Source organism: Rutilus rutilus (assembly GCF_951802725.1).
Source record: "Rutilus rutilus genome assembly, chromosome: 1".
In the NCBI taxonomy this organism is placed as follows: Eukaryota; Metazoa; Chordata; class Actinopteri; order Cypriniformes; family Leuciscidae; genus Rutilus; species Rutilus rutilus.
The window spans coordinates 79,960,465-79,986,862 of NC_140209.1; the positions used below are offsets into that span (position 1 = coordinate 79,960,465).

The 26,398-nt window shown below is 43.3% G+C and overlaps 2 protein-coding genes across 2 annotated transcripts in view; both read left to right on the forward strand.

The window, feature by feature from the left end:
• LOC311305319 (uncharacterized protein) overlaps positions 1 to 14,482 on the forward strand; it is a gene marked incomplete at its 5' end in the record, with an annotated part of 31,928 nt that extends 17,446 nt beyond the window's left edge. The window contains 3 exons of the mRNA XM_084432957.1: positions 3,872 to 4,881; positions 9,566 to 9,735; positions 10,805 to 14,482. Of these exons, the coding sequence (XP_084289083.1) occupies positions 3,872 to 4,881; positions 9,566 to 9,735; positions 10,805 to 11,744 (2,120 nt within the window). The 3' untranslated portion in view covers positions 11,745 to 14,482. The remainder of the gene's footprint in view (positions 1 to 3,871; positions 4,882 to 9,565; positions 9,736 to 10,804) is intronic.
• On the forward strand, positions 11,766 to 24,067 carry LOC311297071 (uncharacterized protein). The gene is made up of 8 exons (XM_084419173.1): positions 11,766 to 11,779; positions 20,380 to 21,583; positions 21,760 to 21,853; positions 22,186 to 22,240; positions 22,328 to 22,790; positions 22,941 to 23,091; positions 23,172 to 23,416; positions 23,857 to 24,067. The coding sequence occupies exons 6-8, from the start codon at positions 22,985 to 22,987 to the stop codon at positions 23,877 to 23,879; spliced, it is 375 nt and encodes a 124-aa protein (XP_084275299.1). The 5' UTR covers positions 11,766 to 11,779; positions 20,380 to 21,583; positions 21,760 to 21,853; positions 22,186 to 22,240; positions 22,328 to 22,790; positions 22,941 to 22,984; the 3' UTR covers positions 23,880 to 24,067.
• Positions 24,068 to 26,398: the final 2,331 nt, after the last annotated feature.

Here is a 26,398-nt window from a genome sequence, read left to right on the forward strand (position 1 = left end):
TTTACTTGTCTGGAGGATGTGCGTGTAGGCTACGCATGTTTATGACTAAATCAATAGAGAAGTCAGAATGGTTAACTTGCATAACGACGACTGATTCACAACGAATACAACAGAGGATCCTGATTGGATTTTATTTATGGAGAGATTTAAAAGATGATGGAAGTGAACCGGTTTTCATAGCAGAGTGGGGTGGATCAACCACGGGTACACGATACCGACTTCTCGCGGATTATTTCAATAAACGCCCAGAGGATTACGCGTACATACTTTGCAGTGATTTTGGAATGGATGTACCCGAATGTTCGTGACCTATTTCTGAGGATGAGCGTTTAAAATAGCCTACTACGATTTAAAATCCATTTTTCGATGGAAGGTTTAGGCTACCTGTGTTGGAACAGATTTTTTCTAAAATCACGTAGCTTTTTTTAAATGGAGCGACGCATTTGGATCTGTTGATGGATATAGGCCTACGCACCAATAGGATTACCGGCTGCAACGAATGGATACCCACAGAAAAGCATCGATTGGCTGAATACATTTTGTGATTATTTAATCCTTTCTATGCAAAGTACTTTGAATTGCCAGTGTATAAAATGTGCTATATTAAAAAACTTGCTACTGTATGCCTTGCTTCGCCTATGTCACAGGATAAATTATATTTAATTTACAACTCTATGCTCTCATATAGGCTAGAACTGGCTCACACTTACACAAACACCCACCCCAATACAACGGCTGGTAAACACACATTTGTAAAATGTTAAAAAAGTTTGAATTGCAATCATGTTCTAGAATTAAAACATTTAATAAAATTATATCAGCCAAATAGTTCTATACGTTTGCAGAAAAGTTGTACTTTCACAATCTCACAACAGTGTTTTAAAGACATTAAAACGTTGCATCAATTTAAAATACACGTCTTTAGCGTTCATACATTTGTAAAATGTTAAAACGTTAATGTGCTTTAAACTTTTTAAAAAAGGGAAGCAATGTATTGGGTAACAGATCAGAGAGTTTGTTTTTTAATTAAAGAAAAGTTTTGTTTTCCACATACATTTAAAACTTTTTAAAAACACTGTATAAAGTTAACATGCAATGGTTTAGTATTCGTACATTTAACAATGTTATCTGAAAAAAAGTTAGAATGTGGTCCTTCACATAGGCTACAGATTTAAAAAAAAAAACTTCAAAACAACATAAACTAAAATACAATATGCTACTAAAGTTTAGTTTAGTTTTAAGTTCCGTATGACAGGCCTACATCACTCATCGACGGTAGAAACATGAGTATGAGTACAGTGTGTGAAGCCGAGTCTCCGCCCACCTATCACTAGATTTATTTATAATTAGGCTACACTAAATAACATTTATAAAAATAATAGTTGTTTTAAAAAATAAAAAAAACTCATGTTTTAGTTAGTTTTGGACTTTTAGTGAAGTTAACAAATATTCACTAACTTACTGATTTATTCACTCTTCGATAGGATAATTCACCTGACCCAATGGAGAAATATGAACATTGTTTGATAATGCGTTTTGCAGTAAAAAAAAAAAAAGAATCTGCTCAAAACTAAGCGGTAGGCAAACAGTTTTTTCACAGACATGTAACACTCTCACATACAACTTTAATTACTTTTTAAAATGATACACACCTTTAAAATACAAAGGTGTATAGGCTAGTATAAAAAGTTATTTTTATATACTATGATTTTAATTTGTCGTGTTTTTAATATTATGATGTGTTTGAGACACTTTTTATGATGCAGTTTTAACTTATTTCATTAATGTTTTAAAAGTGATGGCCACTATGGACACTAATAATGAAATTACATCTCTCTTCTTTAATAAATAAAAAACACCAATCTCATCTCTGATTATGTCATTATTGTACATTTCTTAAAAAGTTTTAATATACACTTTTTCATTAATGTGTTAGCATTTTACAAATAATGTGTGAAAGTTAAATGATTATGGATCAACATTTTTAAAGAATATCTATTTGTAATGAAAAACTCTCTTAACTTGTTATACTTTTCTGTAAATGATTGAACATTGATTTTCAATGTTTTGACATAAAATGTTGTTTTTAGATGTTTTGATACTGACACATTTTGATATCTTTAAGAAAATGCAAATTAAACTTTTGTCATTGACATTTTAAAGTTTTTAATGTGCAACTAATGTGTTTTACAAATGTATGAGAACACTAAACACACATGTATTTTAAATTTTATACAACGTTTTATATTATTAAATATATAATTTAATATATAATTTAAATTTATAATATATCCCTGGTTCTGTTCACGCCCATAAGGGAGGAGCAAGCGTGGGAAGATTCTCACGGTCACATGACCTGTCCGGAGGTGGGAGGGAGAGGGAGGGGGAGGGGTAGAAAGGGGCGGGGCAAGCGTGGGAATATTCCCACGCCAAAAGGGGGCGGGGCTTAAGGGCCATAAATCACTCAAAGTGACATATGTTGCCCTATAACCTCTCTCTGCCCTTACTGTCTAACAGGTAAACCTTGGACATATACCGACATTGAATAAAGTTATCAAACAGCCTGCATATAAATATAGACTAATCCTTATTAAAGCTACAAAAGTTCTTTAGTCAAGAGCAGTGAGTAATGTTCTCTGTTCTCTTTGTGTTCTGTAACGCAAATTAGCTCTATATGTCTAGTTTCATTTTACATATTTGTTATTTTTACACTCACACAACCTCACACAAAGTGTAAAATTAACAAATATGGGCATTGAAACTAGACAGATGTCTAGGTTTGAAAGCTTGTGATTAACAATTAAGTAATCATTAAAACAGAGTTTGCTTTTACCCAGTAACAGAAGGGCTTGTCTTTGAAGAATCAATCAAATTGTAGGGAAATTATGTAATAAATCATGTCATTTTCGTCATGCTCCTATTCTACAAACTGTTGTATTCCTATTTTCGGGTGGGATTATCTCTGAAATGTGTCCGAGAACTCTCCCGGCCGTGATTAAAGCATGTGAAGGACATTGTCTGAAGTCTGTCTGGTTATTATTGCTGCGCAGCAAGTTAGTTAGTGGAACAAGTTATTTAGCGAAACACTAGAGACCTTATTCCCAAGTGATAGTGTTCGATAGGGGGCGAGACGTCGTTCGACTCTGTGTGAGACTCTTAGGCGTGGTTAGATTGGGGTCAGGTAACTCTAGTTCTTGGGGATTTTATTTATGCGCTTAGGCATCAACCCGCGCGTACAGAGGCAACTCAACTGAGTATAATATTTTTCAGGTGTCAAGGACACTCGGTTCAACTTAAGTCAGGTGCGTAGAGGAAAAATCTACCACAAAACACACCAAGTTTCGTCACAATCCATAAAAGCTTTGCTGAGATACAGCCTTAAATCTATTTTGTTATTTCAAGAACAGTTTGACGAATCAACTTGAATTCCAGAACTTTTTGTCAGCAGGGTCTGTAGACGATCGGATTCGATTTTGGTGAAAATCAGATAAACGGCTTATATTTTGCAATCAAATTATCTTAAGACCAGATAAGAAGAGAAAAATGTGTTTCAACTTTAGTTTCTAGGGCTCATGGTTCAAAAGTTATTAGTCAAATATTGACCTGTTGGTGGTGCTAAGTGGATTGAGCAGGAGACTCCAGATTTGCTTTGTTATCGAGTTAGACAGTCCTCTGTCTGTGTGCAATATTTCAAAATGTTCTCTTTTAGCACCTAGCCCTCTGTTGACCAGTGTGGGACATTAATCTGAAAGTTAACCCCACTCAGGCTTTGGTCTTCATCGGCAGAATAAGTTTGATCGGTCAATGCTCAATTATTAATTGAAGAATAAAGCAAGGTGTCTTCTCATCTGTCCTCTGTCTTCCTTCTCAGGTTTCTGCTCTCTGCTCAGAGGATCCGGAGGACACAGAGGACCCATCATGGCCATCGCTGACCAGCTGGTAGAGCTGGTTTTCTCCTGGATCGAGGAAAAGGAGCGCGTTGCAGACGAGCTGGTGAAACTGGCTAAGGAGCTGGAGTCACTCAGGGAAAAATGCAATGCCAGTAAATGTCTTGGCAGCACAGTGACGGTGATAGGAGGTGCAACTATGATCGGGGCCGGTGTGGCCACTTTCTTTACGGGTGGATTAGCTGCTCCACTTATGGCCGCAGCAGCTGCATATACAGGCATAGGTACCACTATTTCTGTAACGACTCAAATCACTGAGGGCTTCTTATCCAGCAACACCATGGAGAACGTGCAGAATATAGAAAAGAAGAGCAACAAAATTGCAAAAGAAATATCGCAACTGTTCCAGAAACTGGAGTCCAAGAAGAAGGAGGTAAACTCCTTTGCAGAAGCAGATGAATTGGAGTATCACATCATGGCTGAGATTCTGAGAGCTATTGCGAGACGGAGTGGTCTGAGTGATGAAATCATCAATGACTCAATCGTCAATGACATGCTCAAGCTTCAAGAGTTTCCTCTGGAGATGATCAGTGATATGCACAGTTGCAGGGCTGGAGCGGGTTATTCTCCGTCAGCGGGGGCGGGACAGCGATCAGGGGCGGGACAACGATCAGGGGCGGGGCAACGATCAGGAGCGGGGCACTCTGGAGATTGGATGGGCACTTCTGACTCAAAGGGCTGGAGCCCCCAGAGAACCCAAGAGATGGAGTTCAGCCTTGAACCTAAAATGCTGCCAATATGTGCATTTGTGATCCTAGCCATAGCCCTTTCTGTTTTCAGGCCAAGTCATTCTAAATCATTCCAAGAGATTATATCTAAATTTCAGGTTATGATGAAAACAGGTTTAAGTTCAATCTCTACAACTGTATTTAAAAAAGTTTTAAGGTCAATCTCTACATCTGGATTTAAAACAGCCCTGCGAGGAGGTGCCAGGGTAAGATCATGTACATGTAGACATAAGATCACACATATAATTGCATTTTTTGTGAATATCATTGATTATAAGTGATTATTGGGTAACACTTTATATTAAGGTCCTTCTAATAAGCATAAGTTAATAGGTAATAAGGCCCTTATAGGATGTTTAATAACAGATTTGAAAACACATGTATTGTTAGATAATAAGACGTCCATAAGCACTTTTAAGAAACTTGTTAACAGTTTAGACTGTTTAAGAATGTTAAAAAAGCCTTATGAGTTTCTTATAATTGCTTATCTATCTATCTATCTATCTATCTATCTATCTATCTATCTATCTATCTATCTATCATTTGTAATAATATGATTTGCAAAAATGAAAACTGCTGCTTCTGTGTAGATGAGAGAATCAAAGTGTGTGTGCGTTGTGCACGCTATACATTGATTATGGCCAAGCATGCGCCCTTAAAATAGCATAATGAACAACGCGCAACGCGCCACTGACTTTAGACTAGGTTTTTTCTGGCCAGTGGCGCAATTGTTTTATGGAACAGTAAAATAGTACCAGGGAACGTTTGCGCCGGAACACGCCTCCTTTTTTGCGCTGAACCGCCCAGGGAGCGCAAGTTCATTCCCTAGTTTAGCGACGTGCTTCTGTGGAGGGAAAAGTGCGCTTTGCGCGGGTGCAAAATAGGAATGATACATGCGTCAGTGTACAAAGTCAATTGCGCTGGGTGCAAGATAGGGCCCAGAGAGTGTGCACTGAACAAAACAATGCGTTTCAGCGACTAATCTGAACGCCTCTGATTGGCCAATCCCATTCAGCAGAAACGCATGTGATTGGTTATAATGCTCACCGCTACAAAAGTATATCTGACTGAATGCCGCAGACGGATGGATCGAATGAACATTAAAGGGGGGGTGAAATACCCATTTTCACTCAATCTCCTGTTAATCTTGAGTACCTATAGAGTAGTATTGCATCCTTAATATCTCCTAAAAGTATTTAGTTTGATTATATTTATAAAAGACAGATAGGCTGTACCGAATATTTCCGGAAAAAATCGATCGGCTGGAGGCGGGCCGTGTGCTAGCTGCTATACTGTCTATGGCCGTGTGGGCGAAGCTAACGCTGTGAGCTAACGCGCCACACTAACACAACACAGAGCAGTAGCGGTTTTAGGCACGGGCGAACCGGGCGATCGCCCGGGGCGGCATTTTTTGGGGGGGGCGGCGCCGCTGGCACGAGCAGAAAAAAAAAAAAAAAGCGCCGTGAAGCGGTTTTCTATGATCTATCATTTCACTGTGTGGGGAATTGGCAAATGTGCGCCCCCCGCAGCTGCAGGCGCCCCTGCTTGCTGAGAAGATGCCGCGCACAGAAGCTGTTTGTTTGAGAAGGGGAAAGGGGAGGGGGCGCGGAGGCGCGGAGGCGCGGGCGCGGATGACAGTTCACCTCTGGGTCTCTCCCAAATGGAACGGACGAGGAGGGGGATCCATATTATTAAGTCAGTCACACCTCGATTTTCTTCCAAATAACACACATTTCATTCAGAATATTCTAAATACAGGCCTCTATATTTCCTGCACATTTTTGTTTTTCTGAATGGTCTGAATGGCTAATAAAAATAGGTAATACAAAACGATTACTTGGTCAACACCCCCAAGGTGAATTGGTTTAGTCTTGACTTCTGGTCGTGACTCGTGAGTTGTGAGTCGTGAGCGTGAGTGACAGTTATGGGGGGGATCAGTAGATCTGTTGATTGTGGATGTCGAGTGCCAAATAAGAGATGGACAAGAAAGGTCAAAGCCATCAGGTGCCCAATTTAGAAACGAGCGAAAGATAAAGGTATGCAATGCAACTATGTTTTCTATATATGATTATGGTATCCATGTCATGAATTAAGGGGCAATATTAGGCTAATTGGTGGGTATAACTCTTATTTGTTAGCCTTTTTGCTTTGATTATTGCTATGCTTAACAATAATTCGTTTTTAACTGAAACACAAGATCTAATTTCACCATAATATTGTTCTTTGCAACAAAACTGTTGCAAGTTCAGTTATTACACTGCAAAAATGCTTTTCGTAATTAGTATTTTTGTCTTTCCAGTCCAAATATCAAACATTTCTTAAATAAAGATGCATAACGTTATTTTACTAAAGTAGTAAAATTGCATACGATATTAAGTCTTGTTTTCTGGGGAAATAAAAAAAAATTAAAACAAACAAAACATTATCTGCCAATGGGGTAACAAAAATTATATTTGGGGGGGGGGCTCGAAAGGGGTCTCGCCCAGGGTGTAATTCAATGTAGAACCGCCACTGACACAGAGACTTTTGAAGCAGATACCAGTTTTACTCACCGGTTCCAATCACGACCGCGAACCTTTATCATTGCGTCTGCTCGATCCTTTAGACGATCTGCAAATCCGTCGATCTGGGCTTTATAAAACAATCAGCTCGAAATGCAGGGAACAGAGTCTTACACAGCTCCGTTGATGCTCTGAAAAAACAAACTCCATCCTCTGGTCCCTTAACGCCGGGTTCTTTGGGAATCTGTGCAGGGTTGTCTTGCTCTGGCAACCAAAAACACACTTCTTTGGTGACATTGACTTCCCTAAAGCCGAGCAGAGCGCTTTGATGAGGTAACGTACTGCTTTCGCTCTCTCTCTCTCTGGTCTATGAGTGCGCACGGAGAAGTGCCCTTAGGACCCGTATAAGGAAATCCCGCCCCATCTTACGTGAGACAGACCCATCCTCGAAAAAAACTTTCCGAAACTTGTGACAAACCGGAAGGACAATTTTTGGCACAGAAATACTCCTTCAAACGTACAATTTAATTTTTGAAATTTTGTCCATGTTTAGCATGGGAATCCAACTCTTTAACAGTGTAAACAACTCAGTATGCTTGAAATAGCATTTCACCCCCCCTTTAAGTACTGTAGTTTGTTAAACCAATACTACCACTTTCTGTTTTTTTTTCCCAAAACTTTTCCAAAAATTCCATGACTTTCCCATGTTTTTCATGACCATACAAGCCCTGTATTTAAGACATCTCATCTCATTATTGTAAACATAATTTTATAAAGCGCATTTCCCAAAATTCATCATGCAAGATTTATTGTAAAATACATGACTAATACATGACGATACACTGCTGTTCAAAGGTTTTTGATCGGTACAATTTTTTATGTTTTTCTTCTGCTCACCAAGCCTGCATTTATTTGATTAAATACACACACACACACACACACAATAAACAGTAATATTGTTAAAGATTATTACAATTTAAAATAACTGTTTTCTAGATGAATATATAGTAGTGTAATTTATTCCTGTGATCAAAGCTGATGTTCAGCATCATTACTCCAGTCTTCAGTGTCACATGATCCTTCACACATCACTCTAATATGAGGATTAGATGCTCAAGACACATTTATGATTATTATCAGTGTTAAAACAGTTATTTACATTTTATTTCAGGATTCATTGATGAATAGAAAGTTCAAAAGAACAGCATTTATCTGAAGTAGAAAGCATCTAATTGCAAATTGTAATTGCAAGATGAATAATTGCAGGGTGTTTTTGAGCAATTTGGTCTGATACAGTAGGCCTATGTTCCTCCATGCGCCATCTGGTGGATATAACTCATTTATTTAATTTCTAAAAAATGTCCTGACAGGATTCAGCGGCATTCCGCGGGACGAATTGCAGCAAGCCGTGGGAAAATGCTCATTCTTAATGGCCACGTCTGTACATGTGCTGCCACTGTTTTTTTATTTTCTCTCTTTTCGTTCCTAACCCTTCCTTTACTCCTCTGACAGGTATACCCTGTCTCTTTACATACTGTATATACTTTATCTATAGTTTATTGTCCTATTTGGTTTCAGTTATAATCATTAACTCATTTTCCTTAACAGAGAAAAGGCCTTTACACAGAGACACAAAGAAAGACTACAAGCCAAGCTGTTTTCAAACTAAGGAAATAATCAGACTAAAATATTACATCAATAAAATAATGATTAAATATGTATTGAATAACATTGATAATGCAGTTTATGCTGAAACAACAACAGAAAATGTATTAAAGATAGATAGATAGATAAATAAATAAATAAATAAAGGGAAAATCAGGAGGGCAATCCAGCACAGTCGGGGAATCAATGGAAGAAAGCCGAGCGGGTCCACAGCCACTGGAGAAAACTAGAAGAAGAGCACAGCTAACTAACTCAGGCAATATGGCTATGGTTCGGTTTGTGGCCGTATTTAGTGAACATGATACAAGGGCATTGCTCCCATGTCTCACAGCGGGTGTCAAATGTCCTAGTTCAAAATAAAGAGGAACGATGCTTTTATGAAATGTAGTGGAGTAAAAGAACAATATTATGCTTTTAGATGGAGTGAAGTAAAAGTTTCTCCAGATAAACATATTTTGTACAGATATAGAAACATTTACATTTGTCACAGTAACAAAGTAAAAATACTCTGTTCACCAGAAACAAAATATAAAAAGACTTAATGTGTGCTAGTCATAATGAAAATAAATGTGTTTATAAAACAACTATAAGAAACTCATAAGGCTTTTTAACTTTCTTAAGCAATCCATAAGCTGTTAAGTTTCGTATAAGTGCTTATGACTGTCTGACAGTCTAATAATAATGAAAATGAATCCTGTAATGATTGGCTCTTATTGAACATCAGGTTGTTGGAGGAGTTGGTGTATTAGCATGGGAACTTCCTGAAATGATTGACAACTGGACCAAACTGATCAAGGAGAACCATGTGACTGAAGCCAGCCAATCACTGAGAGACACAGCCGAACAAATCCAGGAGACCACTCAGACAATGAAGGAACAGTTCAAGTACATCAAGTATGTTTTTAATTTAATATGAATAAAAATTGAGATTCTGCCTCCTGTAGGTGTGTAAAGAGTTTACATTTCTTCTCTGAGACCGCAGCAGTTTGATTCATGTCAGATAACATTTAACACCAGCATGTTTTTTGCATCGGCTTGTCCAAACCCCTTTAGGTGAACAGCCAACTTCTGTATAATCAGTTCATTTCTTACAGTCTGCAATACAGTTGGTTCATTGCTACCATCTCATCGGCAAGAAACTGCCTTGCATCTTGCGTGAGATGGATTGTATCTCCACAATTCCACTTCTAACAGAGCTTTGTAGTGTGGACCCTTGCAACTTAATATGTTGTCAGTTCTCAGATGTTTTGTCAATTTGAGGCCACAGCATCTCCAGGGCAAACCCCAGCATCCTCCGTATTTACCCCTCATGATCATTTTGCATGGGATGGGTACTGATGCTTCTGTTCTGCTTTCGGTACCAGAGAAAATAAGAAAATACACTTCCTATTTATTATTGCTAAATAAACATTATCTTGCACCTTTTATCTCACCAACCATTTCTAATTTGCGATAATATTAAGACATTTGTCAATTTCGTTTTAGACCACAAAATGAACAACAATACTGAAGTAAGAGAATGAGTTATATCTGTCAATCTAATGTGCGCAGGGAAGATGTGTTCATTACAATAGCAACATCAGCTCCTGTGAGTTTGGCAGCAGAAGGGGGACCAGCACGATATTAGGAAGGTCATAATGGTATGCCTGATCGGTGTGTGTAGCACATTATGTACTTGTGTACTTATAGACTTGACTTGACTATTGTGTGATAGTCCATTTTATTGCCTTTATGTCAGTACTTTTTCCACACTGAAAGCTCCTCTCACCAACACAAATTCCTTGTGTGTCTGTAATCATACTTGGCAATAAAGCTTATTATGATTCTGATTCTGAATACAGGGGGAAACATTTTTCATTTTTAAAATCTTGTAAAAAATTATTAATCAAACAAATAATCTCACTTTTTTAAATTAATCTAGACTAAATCATCCTAATGGTACATTTACTTGTTTTATTCACAGGATAATGTTACAAGAGATTGAGCAGAAGTCAAAAGAGATTGAGCAGGAGGAGATTGCCAGGATTGCCAGGAATGCCAGGATTGCCAGGAATGCCATGATTGCCAGGATTGCCATGATTGCCATGATTGCCATTATTGCCATGATTGCCAGGATTGCCATGATTGCCATTATTGCCATGATTGCCATGATTGCGCAGATGTTAAAAGAGCTTAAGCAGGAGGAAGAGACCAAGGATCCTTCTGTAGTGAATGTGGGGTTGCTCAATGTTCATTCAATCAAGGGAAACAAGACAAAAAGACTCAGGATAAAAGAGATCATAACAGATAAAGAGCTGGACGTCTTTCTCACAACAGAGACATGGTTAGATAATGACACTGCAGATAAAGCCCTTAGGGAAGCTTCACCGCCAAACTTCACGTTCTATCATAAGTGCAGGGAGGGTAGATGGAAGCAAACAGGGGGAGGTGTTGCCATTCAGTTTTCACAGGAGTTGCGAGGTCGAAGATTTCCTTTTGAGTCTATAAAAAACTTTGAATATGTAGGCGCAACTCTGCAACATAAGAACTGGAAAGAACCTGTTCTGTTCATAAGTGTGTATCGCCCATCGGAATCTACTACTACCAGTGCTGAGTTTGATGAATTCCTTTTGGAGTTTCACCTGCTCTTGAATGTGGCTCGCAGCTACAACAGTGCCATTGTGGCTGGTGATTTTAATGTCCATGTCGAGAAAACCCATGAACTGAGAACATCTAAGTTTACTGAGACCTATATTCAATATGGCTTTAAACAGCATGTAAAGGAACCAACACACAAATCAGGTGGCACCCTGGATCTGGTTTTCAGCAGAAACGTTGAAGTCTCTGATGTCCGTGTCCATGATGATAAGATTTCGGATCATAAAACCATATATTTTAGCGTTAGGCCAACTTTGCCAAAGTGAAAAGATACAAAACCTCAAGCAAATCAATTAAAAAGGTAAGAATAATGATTTATAAATATGTGCAGTCAAGTTTAGTCATATTTAATTATGTAGTGCTTTTCAAAATACACATTATTTAAAAGCAGTTTTAAACAAAATAATAATAAATATAAATAAATAACAATTAAATAATAAATAATGTTTAATGCTCTACATTGGGAGATTACATCTCATACAGTGATCATATTTATTAATAAGAAATAATTATGTGACTATGTTGAGCAATATTATTATTATTATTAATTAATAATTTAAAAGCAATATAATTTAATTGTGACTAACCCTAACATAATTTAACAGTTTAATTAACCCTAACCCTAACTTCTAGTTATAGAGACAAATCTTATTTCACACAACATTATTATGTCACGGTATGTGTATCATAACTGTGATTGGAAATGACTCTTATTGCAGTTTAAGATTATAGTTATATCGCCCCCTCATATTCATTTAATCAGAAGGCTACTAAAAGTAATTACTTATAGAAATATTTACTCAAAGTAAAAGTTATAATCTAATAGTTACTCGAGTAAGAGTAAAAAAGTATCCAATAAAAAAGCTACAAGTAGCTATAGTCACTATTTACTACGGATCAAATATATATAAATATATATACGGGCTACAATAACAAGTTATAATTTAGATATATTTTTTGATATGGATGATTATTATTATCACAATTAGATATCTTTGCAACAAAAGCAGAAGAGACAAGCATTATTTATGTCATCTGTAGCCAGAATATCATTGCATGTCCTTTGCTTTGTATAATAATAAAGTATACAGCAACATTTGATTATGAGGCGAGTCTAAATGAAGCGAATCTGCAGAGTTTTGCATTCAAAGTCATGTAAAGGGAGCCGCTGACAGACACGGAGAGAGCAGGGTGACCGTAGGGTGACACCCGTCCCGCTGACAGACACGGAGAGAGCAGGGTGACCGTAGGGTGACACCCGTCCCGCTGACAGACACGGAGAGAGCAGGGTGACCGTAGGGTGACACCCGTCCCGCTGACAGACACGGAGAGAGCAGGGTGACCGTAGGGTGACACCCGTCCCGCTGACAGACACGGAGAGAGCAGGGTGACCGTAGGGTGACACCCGTCCCGCTGACAGACACGGAGAGAGTAGGGTGACCGTAGGGTGACACCCGTCCCGCTGACAGACACGGAGAGAGTAGGGTGACCGTAGGGTGACACCCGTCCTACTGACAGACACGGAGAGAGCAGGGTGACCGTAGGGTGACACCCGTCCTACTGACAGACACGGAGAGAGAAGGGTGACCGTAGGGTGACACCCGTCCTACTGACAGACACGGAGAGAGCAGGGTGACCGTAGGGTGACACCCGTCCTACTGACAGACACGGAGAGAGCAGGGTGACCGTAGGGTGACACCCGTCCTTCTGACAGACACGGAGAGAGTAGGGTGACCGTAGGGTGACACCCGTCCTACTGACAGACACGGAGAGAGCAGGGTGACCGTAGGGTGACACCCGTCCTACTGACAGACACGGAGAGAGCAGGGTGACCGTAGGGTGACACCCGTCCCGCTGACAGACACGGAGAGAGTAGGGTGACCGTAGGGTGACACCCGTCCTACTGACAGACACGGAGAGAGTAGGGTGACCGTAGGGTGACACCCGTCCTACTGACAGACACGGAGAGAGTAGGGTGACCGTAGGGTGACACCCGTCCTACTGACAGACACGGAGAGAGCAGGGTGACACCCGTCCTACTGACAGACACGGAGAGAGCAGGGTGACCGTAGGGTGACACCCGTCCTACTGACAGACACGGAGAGAGTAGGGTGACCGTAGGGTGACACCCGTCCTACTGACAGAAACGGAGAGAGCAGGGTGACACCCGTCCTACTGACAGACACGGAGAGAGCAGGGTGACCGTAGGGTGACACCCGTCCTACTGACAGACACGGAGAGAGTAGGGTGACCGTAGGGTGACACCCGTCCTGCTGACAGACACGGAGAGAGTAGGGTGACACCCGTCCTACTGACAGACACGGAGAGAGCAGGGTGACCGTAGGGTGACACCCGTCCTGCTGACAGACACGGAGAGAGTAGGGTGACCGTAGGGTGACACCCGTCCTGCTGACAGACACGGAGAGAGCAGGGTGACCGTAGGGTGACACCCGTCCTACTGACCGACACGGAGAGAGTAGGGTGACCGTAGGGTGACACCCGTCCTGCTGACAGACACGGAGAGAGCAGGGTGACCGTAGGGTGACACCCGTCCTGCTGACAGACACGGAGAGAGCAGGGTGACCGTAGGGTGACACCCGTCCTGCTGACAGACACGGAGAGAGCAGGGTGACCGTAGGGTGACACCCGTCCTACTGACAGACACGGAGAGAGCAGGGTGACCGTAGAGTGACACCCGTCCTACTGACAGACACGGAGAGAGCAGGGTGACCGTAGGGTGACACCCGTCCTACTGACCGACACGGAGAGAGCAGGGTGACCGTAGGGTGACACCCGTCCTACTGACCGACACGGAGAGAGCAGGGTGACCGTAGGGTGACACCCGTCCTACTGACAGACACGGAGAGAGTAGGGTGACCGTAGGGTGACACCCGTCCCGCTGACAGACACGGAGAGAGCAGGGTGACCGTAGGGTGACACCCGTCCTACTGACAGACACGGAGAGAGCAGGGTGACCGTAGGGTGACACCCGTCCCGCTGACAGACACGGAGAGAGCAGGGTGACCGTAGGGTGACACCCGTCCCGCTGACAGACACGGAGAGAGCAGGGTGACCGTAGGGTGACACCCGTCCCGCTGACAGACACGGAGAGAGCAGGGTGACCGTAGGGTGACACCCGTCCCGCTGACAGACACGGAGAGAGCAGGGTGACCGTAGGGTGACACCCGTCCCGCTGACAGACACGGAGAGAGCAGGGTGACCGTAGGGTGACACCCGTCCCGCTGACAGACACGGAGAGAGCAGGGTGACCGTAGGGTGACACCCGTCCCGCTGACAGACACGGAGAGAGCAGGGTGACCGTAGGGTGACACCCGTCCCGCTGACAGACACGGAGAGAGCAGGGTGACCGTAGGGTGACACCCGTCCCGCTGACAGACACGGAGAGAGTAGGGTGACCGTAGGATGACCGTAGGGTGACACCCGTCCTACTGACAGACACGGAGAGAGTAGGGTGACCGTAGGGTGACACCCGTCCTACTGACAGACACGGAGAGAGTAGGGTGACCGTAGGGTGACACCCGTCCTACTGACAGACACGGAGAGAGTAGGGTGACCGCAGGGTGACACCCGTCCTACTGACAGACACGGAGAGAGTAGGGTGACCGTAGGGTGACACCCGTCCTACTGACAGACACGGAGAGAGCAGGGTGACACCCGTCCTACTGACAGACACGGAGAGAGCAGGGTGACCGTAGGGTGACACCCGTCCTACTGACAGACACGGAGAGAGTAGGGTGACCGTAGGGTGACACCCGTCCTACTGACAGAAACGGAGAGAGCAGGGTGACACCCGTCCTACTGACAGACACGGAGAGAGCAGGGTGACCGTAGGGTGACACCCGTCCTACTGACAGACACGGAGAGAGTAGGGTGACCGTAGGGTGACACCCGTCCTGCTGACAGACACGGAGAGAGTAGGGTGACACCCGTCCTACTGACAGACACGGAGAGAGCAGGGTGACCGTAGGGTGACACCCGTCCTGCTGACAGACACGGAGAGAGTAGGGTGACCGTAGGGTGACACCCGTCCTACTGACAGACACGGAGAGAGCAGGGTGACCGTAGGGTGACACCCGTCCTACTGACCGACACGGAGAGAGTAGGGTGACCGTAGGGTGACACCCGTCCTGCTGACAGACACGGAGAGAGCAGGGTGACCGTAGGGTGACACCCGTCCTGCTGACAGACACGGAGAGAGCAGGGTGACCGTAGGGTGACACCCGTCCTGCTGACAGACACGGAGAGAGCAGGGTGACCGTAGGGTGACACCCGTCCTACTGACAGACACGGAGAGAGCAGGGTGACCGTAGAGTGACACCCGTCCTACTGACAGACACGGAGAGAGCAGGGTGACCGTAGGGTGACACCCGTCCTACTGACCGACACGGAGAGAGCAGGGTGACCGTAGGGTGACACCCGTCCTACTGACAGACACGGAGAGAGTAGGGTGACCGTAGGGTGACACCCGTCCCGCTGACAGACACGGAGAGAGCAGGGTGACCGTAGGGTGACACCCGTCCTACTGACAGACACGGAGAGAGCAGGGTGACCGTAGGGTGACACCCGTCCCGCTGACAGACACGGAGAGAGCAGGGTGACCGTAGGGTGACACCCGTCCCGCTGACAGACACGGAGAGAGCAGGGTGACCGTAGGGTGACACCCGTCCCGCTGACAGACACGGAGAGAGCAGGGTGACCGTAGGGTGACACCCGTCCCGCTGACAGACACGGAGAGAGCAGGGTGACCGTAGGGTGACACCCGTCCCGCTGACAGACACGGAGAGAGCAGGGTGACCGTAGGGTGACACCCGTCCCGCTGACAGACACGGAGAGAGCAGGGTGACCGTAGGGTGACACCCGTCCCGCTGACAGACACGGAGAGAGCAGGGTGACCGTAGGGTGACACCCGTCCCGCTGACAGACACGGAGAGAGCAGGGTGACCGTAGGGTGACACCCGTCCCGCTGACAGACACGGAGAGAGCAGGGTGACCGTAGGGTGACACCCGTCCCGCTGACAGACACGGAGAGAGCAGGGTGACCGTAGGGTGACACCCGTCCCGCTGACAGACACGGAGAGAGTAGGGTGACCGTAGGATGACCGTAGGGTGACACCCGTCCTACTGACAGACACGGAGAGAGTAGGGTGACCGTAGGGTGACACCCGTCCTACTGACAGACACGGAGAGAGCAGGGTGACCGTAGGGTGACACCCGTCCTACTGACAGACACGGAGAGAGCAGGGTGACCGTAGGGTGACCGTAGGGTGACACCCGTCCTACTGACAGACACGGAGAGAGTAGGGTGACCGTAGGGTGACACCCGTCCTACTGACAGACACGGAGAGAGCAGGGTGACCGTAGGGTGACACCCGTCCCGCTGACAGACACGGAGAGAGCAGGGTGACCGTAGTGTGACACCCGTCCTACTGACAGACACGGAGAGAGCAGGGTGACCGTAGGGTGACACCCGTCCTACTGACAGACACGGAGAGAGTAGGGTGACCGTAGGGTGACACCCGTCCTACTGACAGACACGGAGAGAGTAGGGTGACCGTAGGGTGACACCCGTCTTACTGACAGACACGGAGAGAGTAGGGTGACCGTAGGGTGACACCCGTCCTACTGACAGACACGGAGAGAGTAGGGTGACCGTAGGGTGACACCCGTCCTACTGACAGACACGGAGAGAGTAGGGTGACCGTAGGGTGACACCCGTCCTACTGACAGACACGGAGAGAGCAGGGTGACCGTAGGGTGACACCCGTCCTACTGACAGACACGGAGAGAGTAGGGTGACCGTAGGGTGACACCCGTCCTACTGACAGACACGGAGAGAGCAGGGTGACCGTAGGGTGACACCCGTCCTACTGACAGACACGGAGAGAGTAGGGTGACCGTAGGGTGACACCCGTCCTACTGACAGACACGGAGAGAGTAGGGTGACCGTAGGGTGACACCCGTCCTACTGACAGACACGGAGAGAGTAGGGTGACCGTAGGGTGACACCCGTCCTACTGACAGACACAGAGAGAGTAGGGTGACCGTAGGGTGACACCCGTCCTACTGACCGACACGGAGAGAGCAGGGTGACCGTAGGGTGACACCCGTCCTACTGACAGACACGGAGAGAGTAGGGTGACACCCGTCCTACTGACAGACACGGAGAGAGCAGGGTGACCGTAGGGTGACACCCGTCCTACTGACAGACACGGAGAGAGTAGGGTGACCGTAGGGTGACACCCGTCCTACTGACAGACACGGAGAGAGTAGGGTGACCGTAGGGTGACACCCGTCCTACTGACAGACACGGAGAGAGTAGGGTGACCGTAGGGTGACACCCGTCCTACTGACAGACACGGAGAGAGTAGGGTGACCGTAGGGTGACACCCGTCCTACTGACCGACACGGAGAGAGCAGGGTGACCGTAGGGTGACACCCGTCCTACTGACAGACACGGAGAGAGCAGGGTGACCGTAGGGTGACACCCGTCCTAGGACAGACACGGAGAGAGTAGGGTGACCGTAGGGTGACACCCGTCCTACTGACAGACACGGAGAGAGTAGGGTGACCGTAGGGTGACACCCGTCCTACTGACAGACACGGAGAGAGTAGGGTGACCGTAGGGTGACACCCGTCCTACTGACAGACACGGAGAGAGCAGGGTGACCGTAGGGTGACACCCGTCCTACTGACAGACACGGAGAGAGTAGGGTGACCGTAGGGTGACACCCGTCCTACTGACAGACACGGAGAGAGTAGGGTGACCGTAGGGTGACACCCGTCCTACTGACAGACACGGAGAGAGTAGGGTGACCGTAGGGTGACACCCGTCCTACTGACAGACACGGAGAGAGTAGGGTGACCGTAGGGTGACACCCGTCCTACTGACAGACACGGAGAGAGTAGGGTGACCGTAGGGTGACACCCGTCCCGCTGACAGACACGGAGAGAGCAGGGTGACCGTACGGTGACACCCGTCCTACTGACAGACACGGAGAGAGCAGGGTGACCGTACGGTGACACCCGTCCTACTGACAGACACGGAGAGAGTAGGGTGACCGTAGGGTGACACCCGTCCTACTGACAGACACGGAGAGAGTAGGGTGACCGTAGGGTGACACCCGTCCTACTGACAGACACGGAGAGAGTAGGGTGACCGTAGGGTGACACCCGTCCTACTGTCAGACACGGAGAGAGTAGGGTGACCGTAGGGTGACACCCGTCCTACTGACAGACACGGAGAGAGTAGGGTGACCGTAGGGTGACACCCGTCCCGCTGACAGACACGGAGAGAGCAGGGTGACCGTACGGTGACACCCGTCCCGCTGACAGACACGGAGAGAGCAGGGTGACCGTAGGGTGACACCCGTCCTACTGACAGACACGGAGAGAGTAGGGTGACCGTAGGGTGACACCCGTCCCACTGACAGACACGGAGAGAGCAGGGTGACCGTAGGGTGACACCCGTCCTACTGACAGACACGGAGAGAGCAGGGTGACCGTAGGGTGACACCCGTCCTACTGACAGACACGGAGAGAGCAGGGTGACCGTACGGTGACACCCGTCCTACTGACCGACACGGAGAGAGCAGGGTGACCGTAGGGTGACACCCGTCCTACTGACCGACACGGAGAGAGTAGGGTGACCGTAGGGTGACACCCGTCCCGCTTTCGTTGCACCGCACAGCATTCTCACCCCTTGTCCCGCACGTCACATATTGTCCCGCATTTTCATCAGTCTGTTGGTTTTTAATTATCATATTAAGAAAACGTGCATGCGTTCTTTTGCTTTTTTGAGAAAGCATCTTATTTATTCTTTTTGCAGTGTAGTTTTTCACCTATATTTAACAGCGCTTCGTCAGAAGTACAAACACAACAGCCGTTTTTAAATCCTGTCCAATGGTTGAAAGGAAAGGAGTAAACGCGGTCACTAGAAGGTTGTGACGGCTGTCAATCAAAATGTGGAGCGGTGATTCGTTCCAGGCGTTCCCTGTCAGAAAACACATGGATAATTCGGTAATTTAATATTTTCATTCAACAGAATTGATCAAATTGTTGCCACATCTTTATATATGCACATTTAATATATTCTTAATATATAAGACTGCCAATGATCTAATTTCATGTTGTTTTATATTTTATTTGTTCACTGTCAGAACTGTTTCAGTAATAGTGATCTGCATGATGTCTTTGGGCTCAGTGATGTTGAATTTAAATGACATGTAAAATAAAGACGTGTTGTGTTACACTGTGATGTGATGGTGTTTCCTGGAAGGGACTGAAGAACAAAGTATTTTTATCAGCTGAAAGGCAGAATACAAATGTTTTTATTAAGTTTGATAGACATTATATAACTGTTTCAGGTTATGTTTTAGTGTTGGTAACATTGGTTTGTTTGATGGTCACCCTAGAGAAGAGTGAAATCTCTTCACATGTGCTTGTGCTCATAACCACTACTGAATTATGGATCTTCTTCCGTCTGTTCTTTAAAACGTAATCAAATGTAGGCTATGGGTGTTCCTCTAACGGAGGGCTGCATCCTACTGAGGCTGTGCCCTTCTTACTCCAGACCTTCAGAGGCTTCTAGACTACTGTCCTCCTCAGCATGATCAAGTGTGCATGGCTACGTCATAAATGTTTCTTAATTTTTGGAAAAATACTTTGTATCACAAATCTTGACACTATCTAGCTTTCTATTAACGCACTACAGTGAATGACAGCTGTCTGAGGCCTTCCAATGGCTTACGTTATTGTACAGTTCAAGTGAATAATTTACAGCAAAACAAAACATCTGTAATTACATGTCTGCATTATTTTTGTCTTGCATTTCATAATAAACTCTTTCCGTCAGTTTATTTTCTTGAATTTAAATGTGTGCAGAAGATTGTGGTCATTTAAGACTGCCAACATCCAATGCATCCTTCAAAACAGGCTGAATGGAGGACACAAAACGAAGGGTGCCTTCCCAGGATCCTTCCCATTGAGAATCATTCCCAGATGGCATACACAGGTGAGATGGCCTTCAGCGACGTTTGATGACGCGGCAGCCGAGATTGGCAGCCTTCCATGAGCAACACCCTATATTACAGCAGGCGCATGTAAACTGGTTACCTGTCTCTAAGACGTACAGGTCGCCAGCGCCGCCAGTGCACAATAACCCCAAATAACCGTGGGTGTTCATTTCATACTCTGTGAACAATGGTATCTTATTTAATGGATAAATTAAGGTAGGCTTATAAGTCCACAAAAATGAATTGAAATGTAATGTACCTGTGGATAAAGATACACAGATGAAGATCTGATTCAGCTAATAAAGATCTTCATCACTGGCAAATAATAGGATGCATTTGCAGGTTTGCTTTTAATTGACTGCAGGTCCACGACCACTTCATCCAGCGCTCTCGATGTTCTTACATTTCCTGTTACGACTGAGAAACCGCTTCAGACGATTCAGGAAACTGAACAGGTCATTCTGATTCACAAACCAATTTACTCAAAAGAGTGGTTCATTTGTGAATGAGGGTTCGCTCTCGCCTCAGAAGAAAGAGACAGTGCGTTTGGAATAAACTATGAATTCGTAACATGTATTTGCATTAAAATAAAGTAACGAGAGGAACGTCGCCCAGCATAGTGAAGTATAAGTACAGTTTTTTCATTAGCTGATCGGAACGTGCGCACTGTTGACGTTGACGGCAGCGCGGATTGATAGAAATGGAAAGAAAATAGTGCCGATTAAAACTGAGGTATGAATTTTGCCCGGAGTGTTTTTTGTGATGTAAATTAATCAAGCTTTGAAACGCATATAATTTTTTCACGTAATAACGCACAGTTTTGAGGCCCCGGAAACTAACCGGGAATACGCGGCCAGAACTCTGACCAGGGAGGTGACCACAGAGTGGGTCTGTGTATATGCACTATAGTGCTGGTAAGGATTGCATACAACTTCATGTCTTAAATGGGCGAACTAACCCTTTAAATTCCTAGCTTTTGTCCTCCAGACAAAGGGAAATACAGAGACAGCGGAGTCCATCACACTCTGGACGTCTGGCACGGGTCCATAAACTTGAGCAAAAAAAATCATGCAGTAAGTATAATAAATCCCCATCAGTAATCACATTTCATCTGATCACAATAAAAACTTACATAGCAGCACCCTTCCATACCTTTTTATTTCTTCTTTAAATATATAATTGTATTTTTAATCCTGTTGACATAATCATAGTTTACCTAACACAAAAGAATAATTGTTTATACATCCAGGCAGGGCTGTGCCATTCTCCAGATGTGGAATAAAGACATCTGCAACCACTTCTGCTACTGCTGTAAGACGGCAGATACCTATGAAGAGCTTATTGTGAGTATTTTCTTTTTTGATATATTTTTTTCAGTTTCAATATTTAGAAACAGCATCTCTTTACATAAACTAAACTAACTTATGTAATCACCCGTTTTGGTTTATAGGTTTAAAAATGAAATAACTGATATACTGGGTATTTATTGTACAAATGTTGTGACATATTATGTGTATTTGTTATAACTTTTGGCATTAAATTACATATATAATGCTTTAGTCCATCACTTTTTAAATCTAAAAATAAAAAAATGTTATGTTGTTTGTGTAAAATCGTGTTGTGACTTGTTTATGCAATTAGAATTTGAAATCAGTTTGTAAATGTTTTACCACAGGACATGTGGGTGGGAATCCTGCACCATGTCACAGGAGAACACACGTGGGCTCTTGGTGAGTGTAGACAACAGAGATAAAGAATTGATTGAGAGTGGTTCAGTGGCACATGAGTGTCACAGTGTCTGGTTTGTGTTTCCCCAGGTGTCCACTAGAGGTCTCTCTGCCTTACTGTCACATTCGTCCTGGAACTACATTTCCCACAATCCTTTGTCTGTTCTCATCACTCATCATTGCACGCAGCTGTTTCTCATTACATTGTTTAGTTTCTGTGTATAAATACCCTGTCTGTTTTAGTCCTTGTCACGGAGTCATTGTTAATTGTCACTACACGTCTGGTCTGCGTTCTTGCCTGTTTCTTGTTTTGTGTATTTGTATTTGTATTTGTATTTGTATTTGTATTTGTATTTGTATTTTGGATTGCTAACATGGACTTTGAACCTTGCCTGTATGACTACGAGATGGATTACACTTTAATAAACACCTACTGTCATACTGCATTTGGATCTACCTATTTCCCTGTGTTCCCCCGTGACAATGAGAGGCTGGCTGAAATTATTCTCGATGAACGCTGGCTGAAGGTCGTCCCCAAGTATCTGAATTTCAGGTACATAAGCTACTTTATATAGTTCTATATTGTAAATGGTCAAATCAACTATGTGAAAGACATTTTACTGTAATTGGCGTTACATGAACAATGAACAACATTATTATAAAGAAAATATCTTGTATGTATTTTTATCTAATGTGCACTCAGGTCAACTGCAGATTTGGAGTCGTTTCACAACCACATACTGATGTATGCCAGCAAGCGCTTCAGCTTTTCCCCACCAGTGTATGCTGGCCGGCCTAGATTACAACCATCATCTCCATAGACCAGCCAGGAGAAAAGCTGATGGCACAGTTCAGTAAGTTTTGAATTATTTTTAAAAGTGAATATTAAATTGTAAACTTTTCACTAAGCTGATACACCTTTCTATATTGTCAGGTATGGCAAGGTGTACAACAAAAAGTCCAGGAAGTGGAGGTTGTACTCATTAAAGGTGGAGAAGGACTACAGCTACATCTCTGACCTACAGCGTGCCATCCTCCTTCGACGGATATCAGCTAATAAGGGGATGCCTAGAAGCAGAACCAGGAGACCTGATGATCCCCGTCAACGTGGCGTACTGTCTGGTGCACCTGCTCCATCAACACAGGAGCTATTGCAGATTCAAGGCAGCAGAGGGTTAGGTGAGTTCTTTAAACACTGGTACCTCTAGTCTAGTAGTACCAGCTATTTGATGAGCTATATGGATTTATTGAGAAAAAATTCTAATGTGATTTTAAATTTCAACAATACATATAACACAATTTTAACTGTACCATATCAAACTCAGAAACCGTTATTAGAATCTAAAGTGGTTATATAAAAGTCATGATACAATCCAAATATCCCGTGGGTGACTTTATCATCCAAGACAAACGTAGTAGTAAATATGATTTCGGCAAACTAAGAAAAAAATAATTGTGTATAATAACGATCATTTCTGGCCAAGATAAACACACAATCAAATAAAACTCTTCTCCCATAATAGATTAGATGTATAGCGTTATAATATTTAACAGTAATGTGTTTGTTTTTGAAATGTGGTAATCATGTCAGAGAGATAATTATTATATTCTTTGTATAGGTCGATCGCTGCCGAAACCATGAATAATCTCCACAGGACCACAGCTGATGTCATGCTACGTCCCAAGTCTGACCAGTCTACCAGTCAAGATACCTCTGGAAACACAATGTCTTTATTCATTTATATTGTTGTTTTTGATTGTGCTAGTGTTTTTTATATTTGTGATATAGTTTCTAGCTTTAGTAATACAGAAATAAAAAAGTGACATTCTACATTTGGTTGTCGTTATTGCAGAAATAATACATGAATGTAGTTTTGTAATCAAATGTGGTTTCTATTGCAAGTGTAAAGAATTCATTTATCATTTTCAGTAAAAAAAATTATTTAAAAATAAAGGGAAATAGTGTACCAAACAAAAAAAAATTTTTTTTTTTATATTGTAGAATGTAAAACACAGAAACTATGTACATGTATTAATCCACACAATAGATAGACACTCTAGACTCTTAGACTCTACTAGGGATTAAACCTCTGTGCTGTTGCAGTGGATCAGGATAACGGTCGCGTATCTTCCAGACACAGCAGCTCGGTATCACGACTCTGTGACCCTGTCCTAGTGCTCCATACTGCCACACTACAAATTGCCTGTATGCTGCATGACGAAACTGTCTATTACTCTGTCCTGGTTCTGGATTATCAGTCAATGCACGAATGTCATTCCAGATGCGTCTGGCAAGGCGCAGGACACCCTCTTCCAAAATGTAGGCTTCCATGTGTGGCAGTATGGAAATACAATAATCTGAATGTTGTCCACAGAACTTTTGTTCTACAAATGTGGCTATTCCTCTGCACCGCTGGCAGACACACCAAGGGGGTTGCCCTGACACAAGAGGGCCTGGTGGAGGACATCCTTTCCAGAACATCAAACATCAGACTTGGGTCACGCGTCAGGCAGAGCTCCAGGACTTGATGTGCTTGTTCCAGGCTCAGTCCTCGAATTCTGGCCTGCAATGGAATATATAATCACAAAATATATCAAAAAATGTAAATGTTGGTGTAATTACACAGAACATTTGTCAACATGATTAAATTTTTTTTTTTTTTTATATATAGCTTTATTGTTCTCTGAGATGACTTGTGTGCACATTACACTCCAGATCATATATACCTGTTCACATGCCCTTGTTTGAGCTTGAAGATGCAAAACTCGACGCAGGTCCTCTTGTCCAAGAAGTGCTCCTTGCCCTGCACTTCGACCACTCCGTCCTCGGCCTCTACTTCCTCGGACCCTAGTTACACGACCTCCTCTGCTTCGCCCTCGACCCCGGACCTGTCCTCGAGCTGACGATGCGGTACTTGTCTCCGGAGTGTAGTCCTCATCAGAGTCAACAGTGCTTTCATCATGGAAACTCTTACATGCAGAACACCATATGTGTTATGAATCTTACACGCGTTCATGCGTGAAATTCTGCTTAGTGTTATTACTACCTACTGTAGTTTATTCTTTCATTTGATTAAATGCTTAAACACTGAATATAGTAATTTCTTTCATGCATTATCATAATAAAAAACTTTTACAATACAAGTTGCAGTGTTTTTCTTATACAACACTCTCTCTTACAAGGTTACAATTGTGGTTAATATCATATAAGCTTATATATATATGAGGCATTATAAGAGAATAAATGGCATGTTTACTTAACAATATATATATATTATTATAATAATAATTATTGACAGAACAAAACATACAACAGTATACGGAGAAGTACAGAAAGAAGACATACAGAACATCCAAAAAGTGTATGGGTGATTCTTAGACTATGGGCACTTTTATGTACTTTGGTCATATTTTTTAAAATACATATAATTTTGGACAAATTCCTCTTTCTTTTTCAAACTAACAATAAAACCTCCTTAAAACCTTTATATTACCTTTCTATTATGATTTTTCCATACTTTTAAACCTCCTAATAGGTGTCAAAATCACTGTTTTATCCTTGTCGCACACCCAGGCTTTTTAACTTCAACAATGAAAATACAGTTTAAAAATATGACTTATCTGGTAACTATTAATATACCTAAATTAAGCACTAGTAAAATAATTAAAATACATTATAGTATTTAATGTGAGACCACCATCAATATTACTTTTTATACAAAATATAGCTGTCGCACAGTATTGGTTTAATTTCCACCACAACACTGTAATGTCCCTTTAAAAAGTGTGTGTGAAAGATTGTTGAGGTGGTTTCTATGGGAATGTTCAGAGACGTCAGAGCACATGTTGGCAATTTTAAATTTTCATCAAGAACAAAATAAGAAAAATCAAGGTAAATATTGCTTGATATTTATTCTACGTCATTTCCAAACATGCTGTACCTTCAAGGGTGTTTTTAAAAAGTTGAACATTTTAAGTTAAATAAGAGTATTTTGCATACATGAAATGCTAAGTATTAATTCAAAGCTAACAAGTGAAGCTATCTTCCATTTTTTCCACAAAGAAACTACAGAAATGTCATTTCCAGCACACTGCCCTCTGTGGCGGAAAGGACATTTATGGTTACAAAGTACAATTGATATGGATTGTAAGAGTAGATTT